A 22,541-nucleotide genomic window follows, 5' to 3' on the forward strand; every position below is an offset into this window, starting at 1 on the left:
GTCCCCAGGCTGGAGTGCGGTGGCGCGATCTCAGCTCACTGCAAGCTCCGCCTCCCGGGTTCACGCCATTCTCCTGCCTCAGCCTCCTCGGTAGCTGAGACTACAGGCACCCGCCACCACACCCGGCTAATTTTTTCTATTTTTAGTAGAGACGGGGTTTCACCGTGTTAGCCAGGATGATCTCCATCTACTGACCTCGTGATCCGCCCGCCTCGGCCACCCAAAGTGCTGGGATTACAGGCATGAGCCGCCACGCCTGGCTAATTTTTTTTTAACCTATTTATTTTACACATTGCATTGGCACTAGCTACGGTGCGACATTTCACATGTCACTGTGTGCTTTCTACATTACTGTGAAAAGGGTGTACCTTTTATTTATCACTTATGCCCACCACTGTACTGGCTTCTAATAGATGTTAACATAGTTCTTTGGAAAACAAACATGAAATCATCATTATCTACACTTAATTGAAAATAACCTATCAATAGCCTCTTAGAAACACAAAACTCCCTTTGCTGTAGATGTTTAATTAAAATGAAGAGTTCTAGCTGCTCTAAGTCCTGAGGATAAGAATATAATTTTTTCGAATGTTAGGCAGAGAAAATTGTGGTATCTGATAAGTTGTGTGTCTCTGTGTATATCAGTTTTGCATTTATTATACCATCAATGTGGTATAAAATGATTTAAATGGAAGATTTACCAAAAACGCATACAATATTCATAGGCAAAACAAACAGTAGATAGCTAAAGTGACTGGTTCTACAGGACATAGGGAATAGGTGTACAAAGAATATGGGAAATGTTCTTTTTTTAATAAACATTTATTAAGCACCTAGTTTCAACTACAGTTGCTTTCAAATACACTCTAAAAATGTGTGTAACAGAAATTATTGTCTTGACTTTATTATAATAGGACACCGAGCTACAGAGAATTACATAAATTCCCTGAGGCTACGCTGTAAGTGACAGAAATGTTATTCAAACCCAGGACTCCTCATCTCTAATTCAGTATATCTATCAGACACACACCAGCACTACATACTTTTTATGATTATTAAATAGGGGAAAAGGGATAGTTGCATATATACATTTTCAAACCTACAGCCTATCCAGAGGTGTAGAATGTCAACCAAGTATGTAGCGAAGAAACAGTATTTGCTTATGCCATATTTCTTTGAATACCATAATACATATTCTATTAAAATACATCATTATATACACAATACTAAAGCTTCTGGGCACATTTACTCAAAAACATTATGTATATGTAACCAGCCATTAAGTGACTGGTATCCTCAAACAGGGTATCATTTCACATTTTTTTTTCCCCCAATATGGAGTCTTTGCTCTGTCACCCAGGCTGGAGTGCAGTGGCATGATCCCAGCTCACTGCAAGCTCCACCCCGCCGGGTTCATGCCATTCCCCTGCCTCAGCCTCCCAAGCAGCTGGGACCACAGGCGTCTGCCACCACACCAGGCTAATTTTTGTATTTTTAGTAGAGACAGGGTTTCACCAGGTTAGCCAGGATCGTCTCGATCTCCTGACCTCGTGATCCACCCGCCTCGGCCTCGCACAGTGCTGGGATTACAGGCGTAAGCCACCGTGCCCAGCCCATTTCACATGTTTAAGTAGACTAATACCCAGGAATAATTTATTAAGAGCAGTCAGTAGATGATCTGTTATAGTTAAACTGGTCATTTGCCTGGTCCATACATGCATACAAACACACACACATAACCTTTCTTTTGTAGAAAGTATCAACCAAAACAGCAGAGTAGAAAGCAGCAGATCAAGTCCTAGTCCCAAAGACACACTCATTTACACAGCAGTGCAACTGATTTCCTAAACAAAGAAAAACTGTCAGTCTCATTTAATCATAGCCACAGCCAAAAGCAACCATTTTCTCCCCAGAATTTAAATAACTCCACACTTCTCTGCCCTCCTCTGTGGACCTCATTAAGCATGCTGACAAGCACACTGCCTAATACATCCCTCCTTGACCTTCTTCTCCCACCAGGTGGCTTTGACTTCCTGAGAGAGGACCAGTCATCCCCAGTGCCCGACTCAGGGCTCAGCTCCAGCTCCACCTCCTCCAGCATCAGTCTGGGAGGCAGCAGTGGAAACCTCCCACAGATGACCCAGGAGGTAGAAGACGTGGACACAGCTGCTGAAACAGATGAGAAGGCAAACAAGCTCATTGAGTTTCTGACGACCAGGTAATAAGGGGTTAGGAGTCCGCGGCTGTTTGCAGGTTGGTCTTTAGGAAAATTGCCAATGCTTTAAACCACACAGATGGAAAAGTGATCCTGGGGTTCTAACAAAGTCCTGTTTCTCTTCTCAATTGCAACTGCTGAAGTCTGTGTGAACAGACACTGAGTACAAAGAATACAATTTGTGAAAGGCAGACGTTGGTAGAAGTTTCTAGGATCCCACTGATGTGACAGTTGAAGGGCAAGGGGATTTTGTGGATAATGGTGATGCAGCAGATGGAGACGGGAGATGGTCGTGCCCCATAGTGAGCATGCCTTTAGTCATCTATCAGAGCTGCCAGGGGTTGGTAGTTCTGAGACTTGGCAAAGAACATCACTCTGGAAACTAAGGATATTAGCCGTGGTCAACCCAGAAGCAGCTGCCAAGGGGACCATTATCTATTCATCTGGTCCCAAGAGTCATTTGTAAAAGGCAGTCAGAAACCAGAAACAATAGGAAGCATAATAGGAAACGAGTCAAACTAATAAATCAAAACCAAGAAAAACTGCAAGCGGTCCTGGTCAGGTCTTCTGGTTCTTCTCATTAACCATTTAGCTCGTAAGGCTCCAGGATTTCTAACACCCTACGGTCTGGTAGTTGTGTAAAGCATGCTTACCTGTGACTGGGTGGCGTGCTCCCCTTTCTCAGCGAGTTAAGTCCCGGAAATCTAGTCTATGTATATGTTATCTAATATCTCATGTGATCTTGCTTTCTTCAACTAATGCATCAATTAATGCAAACAATAAAAAAGAGTATTTTCTTTCCACAATTCATGATTCAGATTGTTTTGTGCAGCTCTCAACTTACTGTGGGATTTAATGTGCAGGAAGCTTAGGACAGGAGCTGATGGTGCCTACATGACAGTATGCCTGAACATACAGGGTACTGCAGGGACCCGAATGATTTGTGCAAAGGAAAAGTGTTGTCACCACTCACCAACTGTCAGTGCCAGTGTTTGGAATAACTCTTCTCTGAAATTCTCCTGCCTGGCTCCATTCCATTCTTACTGTTGAAAACCAAGTAGACGACAGAGGCCATGTCTTCAGTTTGATTGTATGGTGTTTGCAACTTGATGTGATCCTGATAAAAGCCTTACCTATGCAAATGCTAAAACGTGAAAATTGAGTCCATGTCTAAATCTTTATTTCACTTAACATTTGGTATCGTTTTACTTAAACAAACATGTAGCACTTATGCCAAGCACTGTTCTGGTGAATTGGGAGGTTTTAATTTTGCAAATGAATTTAATTTAAAACATTTCAAAATGACTCCATACATTAGATGTGCTTTGAGTATGCTGATAAGGTTTTCAAGACTGAAATGTACTTCCAAAATAATTCATAAAATTGTTTAAAATATTTTTTAACTTATATTTTAAGTTCAAGGGTGCATGTGCAGGGTGTGTAGGTTTGCTACACAGGTGAACGTGTGTCAAGGGGGTTTGTTGTACAGGCTATTTCATCAGCCAGGTATTAAGCCCAGTATCCATTAGTTGTTTTTCCCAGTCCTCTCTCTCCTACCCTCCGCCCTCCGGTAGGCCCCAGTGTGTGTTACTCCCCCCAGTGTGTCCGTGTGTTCTCATCATTCAGCTCCCACTTACAAGTGAGATCTTGTGGTATTTGGTTTTCTGTTCCTGCATTAGTTTGCTAAGGATGATAGCCTCCAGCTCCATCCATGACCCTGCAAAGGATACAATCTTATACCTTTTTATGGTGGCACAGTATTCCATGGTGTATATGTACCACTTTTTTTTTATCCAATCTATCATTGATGGGCACTTGGGTTGATTCCATGTCTTTGCTATTGGGAATAGTGCTACCATGAACATATGCATGCATGTGTCTTTATAATAGAACAATGTATATTCCTTTGGGTATATACCCAGTAATGGAATTGCTGGGTCAAATGGTATTTCTGTCTCTGGGTCTTTGAGGAATCGCCACAATGTCTTCCACAGTGGTTGAACTAGCTTATACTCACACCAACAGTGTAAAAGCCTTCCTTTTTCTCCACAACCTTGCCAACATCTATTATTTTTTGACTTTTTAATAATCGCCATTCTGACTGGTGTGAAATGGTATCTCACTGTGGTTTTGATTTGCATTTCTTTAATGATCAGTAATGTTGAGCTTTTTTTATAAGATTGTTGGCTGCATGTATGTCTTCTTTTGAGAAGTATCTGTTCATGTCCTTTGCCCACTTTTTAACAGGGTTTTTTGTTTTTTTCTTGTAAATTTGTTTAAGTTCCTCATAGATGCTGAGATTAGACCTTTGTCCGATGCATAGATTGCAAAAAATTTAAATATGTTATACACTTGGAGTAAGGACTGTATGTATAGTTTTAAAAATGCAAAATGAAAGTTATATTTTTGACATTTTGTGTGTTTTGTTTAAGGGCATTTGGTCCACTTTGGTGCCATGAAGACATCACACCTAAAAATCAAAATTCAAAGAGTGCTGAACAGCTCACTAATTTTCTACGTCACGTTGTATCTGTATTTAAAGATTCCAAATCAGGTACTTCATCTTATTTGCACAGATCCCTCTTTCAGCATTGTTCTGTAATGGACACTGTCTCTATATGATGATTACAGCACCTTACAACGGTCCTGCACTCCACATCCATAGCATGAGCATATTCACAGGGGAGTTCTGAAGCTTGTTCGGATGCTTCCTAACTGCATGGTATTTAATGCCATGTATATTTGCATTATGCTGTATCAACTAATTTTTCTAACATACTTGTTCTACTTCTTTTATTTACCTTACTAGAATTAAACTGTGTCTATAACATTTTCTTTAAAGTAGGCTATGAGGAATAAATCTCATTAATTGACTCTCATCAGTCTCAATGATGAAAAATAGTCTGGTTAAATGGCTGCTTGAAGGGTCAAACTGTTTTTTAAAAAAAAAATTGTGATAAAATGTTTTTGGCTTTAAAAGTGTTTGCTAACAATTCCTGTGCAAATGACTATTCAATATTCTAAATACAGTGTAAATCCTATTTAAATTGTCGTAGCATCATGATACTTAAGTGTTTTCCTTCTGCTGAATTCCTTCAGATCCAAGTTGGCCTGGGCTGATTTGTATGTGAAACTTAAATCTGGTTCCTCAACATGTTGTAAAACCATCTCTACCTTTTTTCCCTCACACCAGACTGGAGATATTAAATCCAGCTCCCTGGCTTTCCCAGCTGCTCTGATAATTAGCACATTTCCCAGCTTGAAACATTTTGGATCAGCCACATATCTTTTCATTATCAGAGGACACTTACTAAAAAACAAAAGATACTGACAGACTGAAATGGGAGAGTCATTCCAGGAATAGACTTCCATTTCTAGTTTTCAGTTTCCCCTTTGGAATTTGTTTAAAATATTAAGACCTCAAAAGCCAATTAATCATTGAACACAGCCCAAAGGAAGAAATTTACTATTTGTATGTAAACCATTAATTAATCTAAAATCTTTGATTGAATGAAAATAATGAAAATGAGAAAATATATAAATGCCTTATACTGAATTCTTAGAGGGTACTTCAGGCTGCATAAAGTCTAGGTCTTTTTGCATCTCGATCAATTTTTACTGATTCTGATTTCCTTGTACATCCCCGCTTTTGGCCTGTTTTCTCTATACATGCACAATGTGTTCCTGGAAACACTTGTGTTAGTCAGGGCAGCATAGCTGCTGTAACAAACAGCCCCTAGGGCTCAGAGGCTTAACACAACAGAAGGTTATTCCTGGGTCCTGTAAAAGTTCAGTGCAGATGTTTGGCAGGTGGCCTTCCACTAGGTGCTTCAGGGACCCTCCAGTCTGAGGCTCTTCCACCCTCTAGGCTGAGGCTTCTGCCGGGCCCTCTGCATCCGGCCAGCAGATGGAAGAAGAGAGAGTGAGAAGAGGATTCCTCAGGATGAGTTGATGCCCCAGTCTTAAATGGGGTATCCAGTGGGTTTTTTCCCACATTCAATGGGCCAGAACTCAGGCACCTGGGCACACCTAACTGCAAGGAAGACTGGGAAGTGTAGATTCACTGTGTGGCTGGAAAGAAAAAGAAACCTTTTCCTTTTCTCAAAGGACACTGTTGTGGTGAAGGTGGAGTCTGAAGTCCTACTAGTACAGTTATAGCCATCAGGTTCGTTGTGATTTAAACAAGCATTTGCCCATTTGAATCACATTTGTCATTTGCCTGGGTACCTAATCTCCACACATAAAATCACAAAATCATTTGCCAGGGTACCTAACCTCCACACGTAAAATAGGCTAAGTAAACAAACCTTTACTTTGATAAACAAATAAAGACATAAAAAGCTTTTTTGAAGCATCATGCATAAGATACGAACTGCCTGCATGGGTTTAATCCTATGTTTACTACCCTGAATGTGTCCGAAGTCAATTTTCCAGGGCCCTCTGTTTTCTCTGCAGGTACGTTTTCTTGTATAATCTATTTGTCCCTAGGATCAAGTAGCCAAGCTGCAGCTAAGAACAATGACATTGAATTATCCCTTCTGGCCCACTTTCATGTAGCAGCCAAATGTGCTGCAGAACCTCTGTGTCATAGAGACAGCCATGGCCTCTGTTTTCTTTCAGTCCTTCTACCCTTGTAGTCTGCTTTTCTCCCTGCAGAGAGGCATGGCAAGTATAGAATTTAATGACCTGGAATTCAGTCATGAGCTTTATCTTACATTTTCATTCCCATCTGATCAAATGATTTTCTGATTACTGAGATTACCTTTGTACAATTGGAAAAACAAATATTCAGGTGAAAGTTTAAATTATGGCTGCCTTCTTCACAGTATCTGCACTTCAATATCTGCTTATCAATAAAGCAAAGACTTTGGCACAGACCTTAGTTGTGTTTTGAGTTGAATAGATCCACTAACAGCTTTCCTCTATTCTGAAATTTCCTCTACTCTAACAAACTTACAAAAAACGAGTATTCTATGCAAAAAAGTAGTACGGAAGAATAATATATGAAAATAGCAGAGTAATAAATAATAATACATTTGTGAACCTATGTTATGTTTCAGACATTGTACTAGGCACTTTGTAAGTTGTTTAATTTTCACAACAACTGTATGAGACAAGTTAAAGATAAGGAAACAAGTTCATGGAGAACAAATTCCTTTCCCAGAGTTAGAAAGCCCCTAATTCAATACCAGGACCATCTTGTTCCAAAGCCTTTTTCTACTACACTATACCTCCCTAAGATTTATTCAGAATGTGTTTCTATTTTAAAATGAGGTGGGTGCAGTGGCACACACCCGTAATCCCAGCGACTCAGTAGGCTGAGGCAGGAGGATTCCTTGAGCCTAGGAGTTCAAGACCAGCCTTGGCAACAAAGAAAGACCCTGTTTTAAAAAAAAAAAGCTTGACATGATGGCTCATGCCTATAAGCCGAGCACTTTAGGAAGGCAAAGCAGGCAGATCACTTGAGCCCAGGAGTTCAAGACCAGCCTTGGCAACATAGTGAGACCCCATCACTATAAAAAATACAGAAAACTATCCAGGCATGGTGGCACATGCCTATAGTCCCAGCTACTTGGGAGGCTGGGGTGGGAGGATCACTTGAGCCCAGGAGGTAGAGGCTGCATTGAGCCGTGATCATGCCACTGCGCTCCAGCCTGGGCAACAGAGTGAGACCCTGTCTCAAAAAAAGAAAAAAAAAATGGTTGACTTGTAAATAATTACCACTACAAGGTAGCCCTGTGCTGTTAGCCTGTTTTAAACTTACAGGTAACTTTGATGCCTCAGAGCATGTGAAGTAGAGACCAACCCATTCTGTGACTCTTGTTGCCCTAGGCTTCCATCTGGAGCACCAGTTGAGTGAAGTTGCATTGCAGACAGCCCTCGCAAGCTCTTCAAGGCACTATGCTGGTCGGTCCTTCCAGATATTCCGGGCCCTCAAGCAACCTCTATCAGCACATGCCTTATCTGACCTTCTCTCAAGATTGGTGGAGGTGATCGGAGAACATGGAGATGAGATTCAGGTATGGAAGGAAAGACCACTGAGCTCACGAAGGATGAGCTCTCTTGTCTCGAGGAGGTGTAAAGTTTTTTTGAGCCTTTCTTCTCTCAACAATTATTCCAGCCATCTGGACATGTACAATGTATTTTAGAGGTGGACTTTTATATTTACAAGAATTATTCCAAGGAGCCTTGTTCTAGAAATTCAGTGAATATTATCTCTTTTATATATGCCAACAACTGGAAATCCTCTGGTGGCTTCTTCCTTGTTTTTGTGGTTGGTTTTATTTGGCAGGCGGCCAGGAGATTATTTTATATAGTTTGGGGTTTCTGGCTGCCAACCTAAGATGCAGTTATACAGTGTCCCTGCCCAGAGCAGGGACCTCCACTGTATCTGTGCAAAGCACTACCTCTCTCTGTATGGTTAGTCTCCAGTAGACTGAGAAGAGCTGAAGAAGGAATGGAGGGTGACTGCCACAAGGAGGCCCTCGAGGTAGAGCCCAGAGATTGGGCAGCGCTGAACAGGTTGAGAGCCGCTGGCATCACAAGCTCTGTGGCTCCGGCCAAGTCCTTCTTTCCCTTCAGAAATATTCCTGGCTGGGCGGTGGCTCATGCCTATAATCCCAGCACTTTGGGAGGCCAAGGCGAGCAGATCCCTTGAGGCCAGGAGTTCAAGGTCAGGCTGGCCAACACGGTGAAACCCCATCTCCACTAAAAACACAAAAATTAGCTCGGCGTGGGGGCACACACCTATAATCCGAGCTACTCAGGAGGCTGAGGCAGGAGAATCACTTGAACCCAGGAGGCAGGGGTTGCAGTGAGCCAAATGGTGCCACGGCACTCTAGCCTGGGCAATGGAAGTGAGACTCCATGTCAAAAAAAAAAGGAAAAAAAGAAATGTTCCTGCATCTTAGGAAGCCTGCACACCTACAGACACTACCTGCTTCCTTCTTTCGGCCATTAGAGGTGCTATTTAAAACACCACGGAGGCAGCTCTTCCTGTACCTCTCCTCTTGATCTGTGGCTTTCAAACATTGCCGCACTGCATTTCAGATGCCACCCTCCCCTCAGCAGAGGGTCGTGCTTGCCCCCCTCGGTGCTGGATTTCAAATGAAAGTGATCTGTTGAGGCTCTTAGACATAGGGAAATAAATTTTTATGATTATCTGCTAACTCCTAAGCCATCTGAATTTCCTAAGTGGCCCTTAAAGCTCATTTTAGACTTCATAAATTAAAGCAGCAATAACATTATTGGAATAAAGTATACATTAATTAAATTTCTCTTCAGGAAGTTAACAATAGTTACAAGCAATACAAAATGCTATCTTTGCATGTTTGGCAGGGTTATGTAATGGAAGCGCTCCTTACCTTGGAGGCGGCCGTGGATAACTTGTCTGACTGCTTGAAGAACAGTGACCTCCTAACTGTATTGTCCCGGTGAGGAACAGCTTAATGATATTTTAACATCAAATATACTGTACTGGAGTATTTGGGAGCTGCTGGACTTTAGCCAAAGTGCAAAGAAAAAAATTTAAATTTTGAAGTATATTTATGACCTGAAAAACTATGTGTAATACTTTCTTAAGTTAAAAAAGAAGTCGTAATACACACACACACACACACACACACACACATACATACACACATGCATTATATAAGTATTTTTAAACATCAGGAAGATAGACACCAAGTGTTATCTCTACATGATAAAATATTAATAATTTTCCATGTATTTTTTGTCTGAGTATTTTTCCAAATTTATGTAATAATTATCCTATTTATTACATTGGTAAAGAAAAGCAAAAGCTAAACATTATTTTTAAGTAAATATATATAAAGCTTGTGAACAGTTGCCATGAAAACAGTTGGAATAAATGTTGACTTCACTCGAAGAAATTCCTACCTTAATATCTTTTTTTGTGCTCCTGCCAATGTTTAATAACTCATTTCAAATTATTTACGACTCTATATTCTGTTTGTGTAATTGAGCTCATCTTGCTTGAAATTGAGTCGGTAATGTTATCTTGTATCCCATTGGGCCTTGTTTCATTTTTAAGTTGAGCATTTTTTATGGATAATTTTGGTATGGTTACAAACATCACACATATTTATCTACATGAACATAAAGATTTTTCTAAATCAGTAAAAATGTAGTAAGAATGTTGACAAAGAGTTTTACCTTTTCAGCATAGACTAAGAAATCATTTTTCATAAATTTTGGTAAGTACCAAAAAATTTCCTTTGACATGAACATTTACCAGCTTCTTTCTGGATAGCATAATTTCCATTTCTGTTCTCCTTATCAGTTAGTTAACAGAATATTGAAGCTTATACCTATCAGGTACATTTTATAATTACTCCTACCCAAATTCGAACAAAAAAATAAATGAAATATCAGTAAACTTTAAGGCCATTTATTGATTTCTTTACATTTTTCAATAAGTAGCAGTCAGTATTGGGCTTTTTGTTTTGTTGATGAGGGTTTCTCTTGTTTTGTTTTTTAAAGGTTTAAGGATAAGGAAAAATAAATGAATAGAAAGTGGCATTTCTAAATAATTATTTCCCTCCTGCAGTGTTTCTCAGCGGACTTGAAACAACTGGCTTTTCATGATACGTGTTGGCATCCTATTAAACTTATTTATTTTTATACCCAGTTCTTCCTCACCAGATTTAAGCTCCAGCAGTAAACTAACAGCAAGCAGAAAGAGCACAGGACAACTAAATGTGAACCCTGGAACCACCAGCGGCAACACTGCGACTGCAGAACGGAGCCGGCATCAACGAAGCTTCTCTGTGCCCAAAAAGTTTGGTGTCATTGACCGATCCTCTGACCCACCTCGAAGTGCCACACTGGACAGAATTCAGGCTTGCACCCAACAAGGCCTTTCCTCAAAAACCAGAAGCTCATCCTCCTTGAAGGACAGTCTCACGGACCCATCCCACATAAACCATCCCACCAACCTGCTGGCCACCATCTTCTGGGTCACAGTGGCCTTGATGGAGTCTGATTTTGAGTTTGAATACTTAATGGCCTTAAGGCTGTTGAGCAGACTACTGGCACATATGCCACTCGATAAGGCTGAGAACCGAGAAAAGCTTGAGAAACTCCAGGCACAGCTCAAGTGGGCCGACTTCTCCGGGCTGCAGCAGCTGCTGCTGAAAGGATTCACATCCCTCACCACCACAGACCTGACCCTGCAGCTCTTCAGTCTGCTGACACCAGTGTCCAAAATATCCATGGTGGATGCATCCCATGCTATTGGTAAAGCCAGCCTCGTTCACGCTGTCTCAATTCTGATGGTGGTTGTGTTCGTCATTTGGTACAATAAGATAATATGAACTTACTGCTTTTAACAATTCTGCTACAAAATGGTTCCTTGGGAGTAGTTTATTTTTTCTTTTAAAATTCTATATAATGTAAATCTCAATGATCTGTATTATAGAAAATATTTTTAAGGCAATAGCATAAAAGGGGCCAAAATTATTTATAAGATATTAGCAGTTCCTTTATGCTTTCCAGATCAAACTGCAGGTACTGTTAGTTTATTCCATTGCTCTTGTACAGGAAAAAAAAATTTTTTTCTTAACTCCTAAATCTTTTATTTTTTTCTTTGCTTTTCTGCTCTTCTTGGAAATTCTCTTGGTTTCCTCTTGTTTTGAATTAACCCAAATCAACAAACCAGATTGATTATTTATTTATGTATGTATGTATTTATTTATTTATTTATTTACTTTGAGATGGAGTCTCACTTAATCGCCGGACTGGAGTTCAGTGGCGCAATCTTGGCTCACTGCAACCTCTGTCTCCCAGGTTCAAGCAATTCTCCTGCCTCAGCCTCCCGAGTAGCTGAGATTACAGGTGTACACCACCACGCCCAGCTAATTTTTGTTTTTTTAGTAGAGACGGGGTTTCACCAATGTCAGCCAGGATGGTCTTGATATCTTGACCTTGTGAGCTGCCCGCCTCAGCCTCCCAAAGTCCTTGGATTACAGGCATGAGCCACCATGCCTGGCCAACAAACCAAATTTTTAATGCCATGGCATGTGACCCAGAATTCATTTCATGAAGCTAGAGCTTAACACAGAGGAACTAAGTCATTCCTTATTTTAAAGAGTCTTTTCAATTACATGACTAAGACTTAAATTGGTTGGCCTATGTCCTCTCACACCAGTTTTTCTTAAAATATGTTTTTTGATAAAAATTTCAAACGAGTACTTCAGCTCAGTTCAATCTGTGCCAAAAAAATCTGGGCCAGCCATCCTTATTCACAAAACTCCAGTGCAGAATAATCACTGCATCTTAAAACCGCAGATCTACTTCAGTGTCATCTTTGTAACTGGTGCCATTGTGGTTGTGCATTTTTCATAAATTTTGTGTTAGATCATGCTTAAGCTGATTCAAAAACTGCTTTTGCATCATCTCCGTATAAAAGTCTATAACATGCCTTCCCACTGTTCACAGCTAAAATATACCATATTCAACTATCTCCATTGTATCTTCTCCAATCCAGGGTTTCCACTGAATGTCTTGTGTCTCCTGCCCCAGCTGATTCAGCATTTTGAAAATCCCAATCAGTTCTGTAAGGATGTAGCCGAAAGGATTGCTCAGGTACGAGTTACAGTTCCATACTCAGGCAGATCCATAGAGCCCTTCAGGAAGCCCCAATGTCAGACAAATTACAAGGCCCAGAGAAGGCAGTGGTTTTCTCAAAAACTGGAAATAATAACTAGTATCACAGTAATGGACATATAGGGGTGACTGATGCAAATTATCTTGCTTGCTTTCATTCTTGAGAAAGCAGGTGAAAAGAATTTGTGAAAATTATATTAGCCAAGCTAAGTACTTCCTGTAATTACCAAAAAAGTGCAGCAATCTACTTTCCAGACTGCCAGAGATTATAGTAAAATGGCTAACATTTCTTCCTATTCATTGGGCTGTTTTATTCTTAATTGATTTTCTTATTTTAAAAGGTTTGTTTAGAAGAGAAGAACCCCAAACTTTCAAATCTTGCACATGTCATGACTCTTTATAAAACGCACAGCTACACAAGGGACTGCGCCACGTGGGTCAATGTGGTCTGTCGATACCTTCATGAAGCATATGCTGACATTACCTTGAATATGGTTACCTACCTGGCAGAGGTAAGCTTTTTTTTTTTTTTTTTTTGAGACAGGGTCTCATTATGTTGCCCAGGCCGATCTCAACTCTTGGGCTCAAGCAGTCCTCCTGCCTTCGTCTCCCAGAGTGCTAGGATTACAGGCGTGGGCCACCATTCCCTGCCAGAGGTAAGCTTTGAAATAAAAGATAAAATCTATTATAGCTTCCATGGGTAAATTATTTGCATAGAATTCATAATACACTCAGTATACTCTTAACTTCCATATAGCATGTGCGTATTAAATATTGTAATACATGCTAATGGAATCATTTTAAACTCTCACAACGGCACAGTGATGATTAGATACTATCATACAGATCTGAGACTCAGCCAGGTTAAATAATTTTTCACACTTTAAAGCAGCAGAGTCAGCCTTTAAACCTAGATATAGCTGCCTCCAAAGCTTAAACTCCTTCTGTTTATTATGGTAATACTGTCAGTAGATGGCAGAGATCAGAAAATTTTATCCTAATTACTCTGGATGTTTAAATCTTATTTAAGGAGTTACCTTGTGGCCTGATACGTTTAATGGTTGTTTGATATAATTATCAAAGCATACATTCTGAAATAAACTTTATTCTCACCTTGTATGTTTGTTTTTAAAACTGGAATGGTGCTTTGTCATCATACCAGTGTGTTTCTAGTATATTCATTACAAACCCTACACTGACTTCTGTGTACGTTGGTGCTAGAAATGCATAGAATATTGGTGGGCAAGAGATGAAATGTATTCCATTTAGCATCTTCAGTCCCCAAGAAGTTTATCACACCAGGTCATAAAATCTATAAGGCAAATGGCTGGTAATAGCTACCTTGTTTTAGCATTTTCAGTGTTGCTTTTTCTTCTGTGATATGCATTCATAGCTATCACTAGCACCTTTCAGAAGGACAATCTACCCTAGTTTTTCTTTTATTTTTATCATCAATCCAGATGCCAGATAGGTTAAAAGTCAGCCATTTTCTCAAAGGCTCCACAAGCCTGAAAGCATCTACCTAGCAGAGGAGAGATGTCCCATCCATCAACATTTATAGTTGATCCTGCGGGATTTTGACTTGCAATACAGATCAGCGATGTGTGAACTGTGTTCAGACTGTCAGCGGCCCAGGATTCACTTGCTCTTTCCACACTCATGTCTCTGACATTTTAAGGAACCTCTCATAAGTACCACCCTGCTGGTTTTAATAGTCACCTGGTCATACCTGTCCCTGCAAGAGTTAACTAAGCAAGCACACACACACCTTAGCACAGAAGTAGTACTGAGAGAACTGATTTAGTACTGAGAGAACTGATTTATTCTGCTTACAAAGGCAGACCTTGCCTCCTTTAATAAGAAGGTGAAGTGTATACAGCAAGGAGGTAATGTTTGTTTGACTCACTAACCATAAGAAGTTTCACAAATGCAAATTGTATGTAGCATGTACATACAAGGGAATATCATTCAGGAAGAAATTCTGATGCGTGCTTCCACGTGGGTGAATCTTGAAGACAGTATGCTAAGTGAAAAAGGCCAGAGGACAAAAGGACAAATATGACATGATTCTGCTTATTTGAGGTACAGAGATTAAGCACGTTTATAAAGAAATTGTAGAACAGTGGTTACCAGGAACTGGGGGCAGTTAGTAATGGAGAATTATTGTTTTGTGGGTACAGAATTTCAGTTTGGGATGATGAACAAGTTCTGGAGGTAGACAGTGGTGATGGTTGCATAATAATGTGAATGTACTTGAGAAAACAGATGGAAAGAATTTGTGAAAATTATATTAGCCAAGCTAAGTACTTCTGTAACAACCAAAAAGTGTATCAGTGTACTCTGGCAGTCTGGAAAGTAGATTGATACACTTTTTAAAAAATGGTTAAAAAGGTTAATTGTATGTTATGTGTATTTTACTACCCATAAAAAAATGGGTTATCTAATTTTTTCTATTCAGCCCTTATCACAAAATTATCACCAAAAAATGTATTACGAACTTCACCAAGGTCCCACTGTATATAATATATATTAACTTCTGTTTCAATTACACGTTCTTTCAGATCTTGGCCATACACATACATATAATTTTGTGTCACTGTGGTATTCCCTGGAACCTGCTCTGCTCACTTGTTATTAACTTTGCGTGTATATTTCTATGTGTTGGGGTAGCTCACAGAGTGCTGCTTTGAATAACTCTGGAAGTCTACCAGGTTAAGGTAACACAGTTTGTGTAACCATCTCCCTTTTGTTGCTAATGTTCATAATTTTTTCCATTACAAACGGTCCTGTTATGTAGACTTTTATCAAATGATATTTGAAATTTGATCAAATAATAATAGATTTTATCAAAATCATTTTATCACATAATATCAAATGACTCTACATTTCCTGAAGTCGAATTATTCAGTCCTGTGGCATGGATTGTGGGTATGTTATTTAGTTCTTCAACGTATTCGAGAAGTTGGTCTTCATAAAGATCCCCCCATTTGTAATACTATAAACAATATATAAATATTCTTGTTTTCCTGTATCCCCACTAAATTTTGTCATTCCATGTCTTCGTTTTTTAATTTAATACTTTTTATTAATAATTTTGAATTATTTTATGTATTTTCTTTCTAGTAAAGATATTCATTTTTCCACATTATAGATTTACATAATTATTTCCTCGTGTTTTTTGTTTTGTTTTGTCTTATTTTGAGACAGAGTCTTGCTCTTGTCACCGAGGCTGGAATGCAGCGGTGTAACATTGGCTCACTGCAACTTCCGCTTCCTGGGTTCACGCAATTCTCCTGCCTCACCCTCCCAAATAGCTGGGATTACAGGCACCCACCACTACACTCAGCTAATTTTTGTATTTTTAGTAGAGACTGGGTTTCACCATGTTGGTCAGGCTGGTCTTGAACTCCTCACCTCAGGTGATCCACCCACCGCAGCCTCCCGAAGTGCTGGAATTACAGGCATGAGCCACCATGCCCAGCTCTTTCCTCATGTTTTAACCACTCCGTAAATATTGTGGAATTTCAACATTTAGTTGGATCATCTCTATCAACTTTTTATGTGTAAACTTTTATCATGATGTCTGTCACATATATTTTTTTCCTTATTTTGCTTTCCTTTTGGACAATATAATTGATTTTTTATGATTATAAAAGCAGTATATGTTCATAACAGAAAATTTGGAAGATGCAGGGAAGTTTTTAAAAAGAAAAGAAAAATTACTCAAAATTATAGAGAAACAATACTAACATTTTTAAATTTCTTTCCAATGTTATTTGTATATGACACACACATTCATGTCAATATTGGCATCATCTATTAAAAAAACAATCGTGTATCCTTCATTTCCCACTTAATATTATCTGATATCCTCCACTGTCTTTAAAAATGTCATTCTGTTAACTGCATGATGTTTCATTATACAGTTTGCTGTTAACTTATAGATCCATTTCCCTAGTGTTCAATACTTGAATTGCTTACAAAGCTTTCTTGTTTTGTGTATGTTTTTTGCCATTATAAATAATGCTGTGGTAAAATCTTATACATAAATCTTAACATCTATCTCTGGTTTGAGAAACATTCCTAAAAGTATAATTACTGTGTCAAAAGATTGTGGACCTCTTCATTGCTCTTGATCTCATTTGCCAATCTATCCAATTCACATTGCCACTGATAACGTAAGAATACCCATTTGTTTATCTCCCCATCAATACTGAGTGTTATCAATTTCTAATCTTTGCCAGTTTGATAACTGACAGATTTCATCTTTTGTTTGAATTTGTAATTTTTGATCATTGGTGTCTGATGCTTTCCTTTTGAGGTGTTTTTTAATATTTCATCACATGAATTTTATACTTACGTATTCACACCTCCACACATGATATAGTCTATTTTGATAATATCTTCAGTTCTTCATAGTTAGGATTTTATTTCCTCTCCTAAGGAAACGTGCAGTCAAGCCAGGCGTGGTGGCGCTTGCCTATAATCCCAGATACTTGGGAGCTGAGGCAAGAGGATCTCTTGAGGCCAGGAGTTTGAGACTAGCCTGGGCAACATAGCAAGACCCTGTCTCCTAAAAAAATAAAAATTAAAAAGGAAAGGTGCAATCCTAAATATGGTGGAAAACACGGGTCCTTCCATACGGAGATCTGGTGTGTGACTGACTCCAACTGCACTTTGCCCCCACAGCTGCTGGAGAAGGGCCTCCCTAGCGTGCAGCAGCCCCTGCTCCAGGTGATCTACAGTCTGCTCAGCTACATGGACCTTTCTGTTGTTCCTGTCAAACAGTTCAACGTGGAAGTTCTAAAGACAATTGAAAAATATGTGCAAGTGAGTACTTGGATAACTTCACTAAGCAACCAGTCATTCCAAAAAGACGGAGGCTTTTCCCGTAGCTTGGCTGCAAAACCGTCCAGGTACCAGGCCACTCATTCATTCCTTGACATCCATGACGCAGCCAGGGCAGTTAAGAGTGGGAGCTGGCCACACCCTGAGTAGTATTCTGAAGAGAATGAGAGCACAAGACCCCCGCACATGCCGGTGCCTTCAAAAGGCACATTTCCACCTCTTGGGGCCAGAGGCTGAGTACTGAAAGCACATGCCTGACTTGGAGGGGAGAGGCAGAATCTTGGTTTTTACATCCCGTTTCAGAGAAGGAGAGGGGACAAGGAACTGTAGGAACTTTCACATGTGCCAGGTTCTAGGCCCGGTGTCTCAACATGTGAAGGGTTATTCAGAGGCTAAAACTGTCACTTTAGAGTTGAAGGGTGGTTAAGAAACTTGCATAAATGTACTTGAAAATACTTCGACAAACAAACAAAAAACGTTTGTTTGAGGGGATAAATAAAACAAGATGACAAAATGTGAATAATTGATGAAGAGTACAAAGGAGTTCATTAGACTAGTCTCTCTGTTTCTGTGTATATTTTAATATTTCCATAATAAACAGTCTTTATGTATATTTTTAAAACCAAGAGACTGGCCCCCAAGATTTCAGTTAGTAAAGGCTGGAGCTGGTATTTGGATCCAAAGCCAGTGTCTTTATTTTATTGTACCAGGCTGCCTTCCTGGCAGGATACTTGGACATCTCCAAACACCTAGATTGATTCCTTTTTTTTTTTTTGTTTGGAAACCGAGTCTCACTCTGTCCAGGCTGGAGTACAGTGGCACAATCTCGGCTCACTGCAACCTCTGCCTCCCGGGTTCAAGCAATCCTTCTGCCTCAACCTCCCAAGTAGCTGGGACTACAGGCGTGTGCCACCACGCCTGGCTAATTTTTGTATTTTTAGTGGAGATGGGGTTTCACCATATTGGCCAGGCTGGTCTCGAACTCCTGACCTCGTGATCCACCACCTCAGTCTCCCAGAGTGCTGGGATTACAGGCATGAGCCACCACGTCCAGCCCAGATCGATTCTTTAAAGCCGTACTCGAGAAGACCAGAAACACAATTTATTTTAATGAAAATAAAAATAAATATAAAGGCCAGGCGCAGTGGCTCAACCTGTAATCCCAGCACTTTGGGAGGCTGAGGCAAGAGGATCACTTGAGGCCAGGAGTTCAAGACCAGCCTGAGCAACAAAAGTGACACCCCAACTCTACAAAAATAAAAAATAAAAACAAATCAGCAAGGTGTGGTGCATACCTACAGTCCCAGCTACTTAGAATGCTGGGGAGAGAGTTTCCCTTGAGCTCAGGAGGTCGAGGTTACATTGGACTGTGATCGCACCACTGCACCCCAGCCTGGCCAACAGCACAATAGGTAGGAAGATAGGAATACAGATAGATGGGAAGATAGATCAAACACACCAGGACAAGTTTCTAAAGCCTGGAAGGTCATCTGAAACACATGACCACACACTAAAGCAGGGAGGCTCCAGGCCATGGGAGTAGTGCAGGGCCACCGTGGGGTTCAGTGGAGAGCGCCTAGCTCCAGAGCAAAGGCATATTTTTCTCTACATTGTATTTGTCCCTCTATTTCTTCTCTGGAATGTACTTGGTAACTTGTAGGATTCAAGGGCAAACGCTAGTTTCTCTCTGGAAACTCATTGACGAAGATATACAGTATAGATTTTAGACATTCCTTTCCATCTTTACTTCACCAAATTAGTTACAGAAATTATTTAATGCTGAAAGTGACATCCAAGCATCATTTTTCAAGTGGCATTGCTCCATAATACTTACACCACATGGGGCAGGCAGTCAGTTAACAGTTTCTCACTTGGCTCACAGGAGACAGGTGGTCAGTTCACACCTTTCTACGAATGCGTGCCCCATTTTGTTGTTTAATGAGGCTGTCCATTTCATCTTAAGCCTGGGAGCCACCTCTGATACTTTGTATCTTACCTCAAATAGTAGCTTATTTCACATTTAAACCATGGCTTCCCTTGTGCAGAATTTAATAGATGTTTTATTTCATGTTCTTTGACTGCAAAGTCCAGGCAAAAAAAAGTAATAACAACTTTTATCAAGTTCATTTATCTATGTTTCTAATATTTTTATGAGAGCAGCACATAGTCTGGAGGTTGTCAGATAAACAAAGATGGTACAACTTAGTCTTAAATGAAGAGTAGGTATTTGACATGCCAATAAGGAGGGGAAAGGTATTCAAGGATGAGGGCATACCATGAGTAAAGGCATAGAGGCTGAGAGGGCTTGCGGAGTTTGGGGAACCCAACAGCCTGGAGGAGATGACCCCTGCAGGCTGTGCTCAAAGAGTGTGGATTCCACCCTGTCCACCAGAGGGAGCCTGTGAAGGAGTTTAGTCAGGGAAGTGGCTTGGTCTGAAGAGTTCTAGGACGTTCACTCTAGTTGGATCTGATGAACTTGAGGGCTGCAAGCCAGGACACCAGTAAGGGGCCATTGAGATAGTCCAGGCAAGGCCCAAGAGGGTGCCACTGAGCCAGTGCCAGCAGAAATGCAGTGGAGGGAACAGATTACCAGGAGGGAGAGTTAAGAAGGGCTTCCAGATTCCTGCGTTAAGTAATGAGGAAGACAAGAAGTGAGAAGAAAAGAGGGCTGAAGACAGAGATCAAGGTACCCAGGAAGCAAATGGAGCAGGAGGAGCCAGAGAACTAGGAGGAGGACCAAGAAGACTGGAAACTGGAGGTGGGGAGAACTTTCAGAAAGAGTGAATTGAACAGTCGATGGCATAAAATGCATTGGGAGCTTTTTTTTTTTTTCCTCAAATTAAGGAGGTGCCTCATTACCAATAATGGTACCTTATTAATAAGAATTTAATTTAACTGAAATGGATGAAATTGGTCTTTTTTTATTTGCTTGTCTCCTAAACGTAGCTCCTTTTATATATACATTGTCTTTTTATGTCATTTGCCTTTTACTTATCATGGAACCTCCTGCACTGTTTTAAGTCAGTGAATTCTGACTGGTCACTGGCTTCTCACTGGTCATTCTGACATACATTAGCTTTAAAAAAATGAAATTATTTTTAACCCTTGAATGTTTTATTTCCTGCAGAGTGTTCACTGGAGAGAAGCTCTGAATATCTTGAAGCTCGTAGTTTCTCGGTCAGCCAGCCTTGTTTTACCTTCATACCAGCACAGTGACCTCTCAAAAATAGAAATACATCGAGTGTGGACTAGTGCTTCCAAGGAATTACCTGGGAAAACCCTGGACTTCCACTTCGATATTTCGGAGGTACTTAGCTATGTTAACTGTTTCTGTGAACTTTAGCATGAATTTGTAGTAGCAAAGGTCAAAAGTAGTTGCCTGGAAAAAAGAAGATGTATTTGACAGTTATTTCAAATGAAGATTTCTAAGGACTAAATTAGGTTTTGCTTTTTTAAGAACCCATTGAGTGTCATATTCGCTGGGACTCTCAGTTGGCAGCTTTTAAAAATAGAAACTAGCCTCAGTTATGTAAAAAATGATTTTAAAAAGAGGTATTAAAAATGGAACGATCATAAGCATTTTAAACCATGACCTTCACTCATTCTTTATCTGACAATGGTCATGTCTTTATATTCACAATGTTTCTCCCTGAAAGACAGCCAGTTCAGCAGATGACCGAAGTTTACAGAAATACAGACTCCACTTTTATAGTTGCTTCCCCAGTCCACACTATTTTTTAAACAAGTAAAACTAAATTCTTGCCTTCAAGGGGGCAGGGGAGGGAGAGGGAGGAGCAAGAGACTAGGGACCCAAGCTAAGGAGTCAGGAAGAAAAGAAAGGACAGGAAGTGGTCATGTTTACCTGGTAGTCCATGAACAGACATTTGGGAGGCTTATATTGAAGTCTAAGGTATAAAATAACTTTGCTTTCACATCTCTTACCCCATGACTCATGAACCCCCAAAGCAGAAACAGTACTCTGTTCCTGTTTATATCTAGGGCCCGGTACAACATCTGGTGCATAGGAGATCACTAGTAAATATTTCCAAACTCTGCTGAATGAATAAGTTCACTAAGAAATAAACCTGGTGTCAAACACTGCATGTTCTCACTCATAAGTAGGAGTTGAACAATGAGAACACATGGACACAGGGAGGGGAGCATCACCCACCAAAGCCTATCGGGGGGGTGGGGAACAAGGGGAGGGATAGCATTAGGAGAAATACCTAATGTAGATGATGGGTTGATGCGTGCAGCAAACCACCATGGCACATGTATACCTGTGTAACAAACCTGCACGTTCTGCACGTGTATCCTAGAACTTAGAGTATATTTTTAAAAAAAGAGACAGAGAAAGAAACCTGGTGTGCTTATATGGAACTTACTTGCACTATTATGTAGGTCATATCCAAGTTGGGTTTTTTATGCAGTGGTCCTCACTGATCTTTCATCATTTCAGTATTCAGGATGAGATACTATTTGCTGCCATTGTGACACCTGCATCTATGCTTAATATGTAAATAACATTAAAGTTTCAATTTAATCTTGGTCCATTTTCACATTTTTTTTTAACCTGCCTGGGGGGAAAGCTATTTTTACTCTGCGAATTGAGTTTGTTGTGTTCCAAAGAGGTACAAAAAAACATGCAGCCAGTTAGCAGCATGCCCCAGAGACCCAGAACTGCTCCAGAATGATGGGTCTCAGGAGCCAGGTGTAAAATTGACAGTTTCTGCCGCTGCCAAGGTCACGCCCATCAGCTGGTGTCTGCGGAGGAGACCTGTTCAGAGCTCAAGTTTGTGAATTGCTGCCTATGCAGCCACCACACTCCGGAGCTCTCGGGAAGTGAAATTTC

The 22,541-nt window shown here is 40.2% G+C and overlaps 1 protein-coding gene across 2 annotated transcripts in view; it reads left to right on the forward strand.

Annotated features, from left to right (window-relative positions):
• The window catches only part of FRY (furry homolog (Drosophila)), a 302,629-nt gene that overhangs the window by 215,647 nt on the left and 64,441 nt on the right, over positions 1–22,541 (forward strand). For both annotated transcript variants that reach the window (XM_011997805.1, XM_011997806.1), the window contains exons 40-48: positions 2,020–2,218; positions 4,648–4,769; positions 8,048–8,235; positions 9,554–9,648; positions 10,866–11,473; positions 12,723–12,820; positions 13,183–13,353; positions 17,531–17,671; positions 20,817–20,996. In XM_011997805.1, the coding sequence (XP_011853195.1) occupies positions 2,020–2,218; positions 4,648–4,769; positions 8,048–8,235; positions 9,554–9,648; positions 10,866–11,473; positions 12,723–12,820; positions 13,183–13,353; positions 17,531–17,671; positions 20,817–20,996 (1,802 nt within the window). The remainder of the gene's footprint in view (positions 1–2,019; positions 2,219–4,647; positions 4,770–8,047; positions 8,236–9,553; positions 9,649–10,865; positions 11,474–12,722; positions 12,821–13,182; positions 13,354–17,530; positions 17,672–20,816; positions 20,997–22,541) is intronic.

Source organism: Mandrillus leucophaeus, unplaced genomic scaffold, assembly GCF_000951045.1.
Source record: "Mandrillus leucophaeus isolate KB7577 unplaced genomic scaffold, Mleu.le_1.0 Scaffold549, whole genome shotgun sequence".
Taxonomy (NCBI): domain Eukaryota; kingdom Metazoa; phylum Chordata; class Mammalia; order Primates; family Cercopithecidae; genus Mandrillus; species Mandrillus leucophaeus.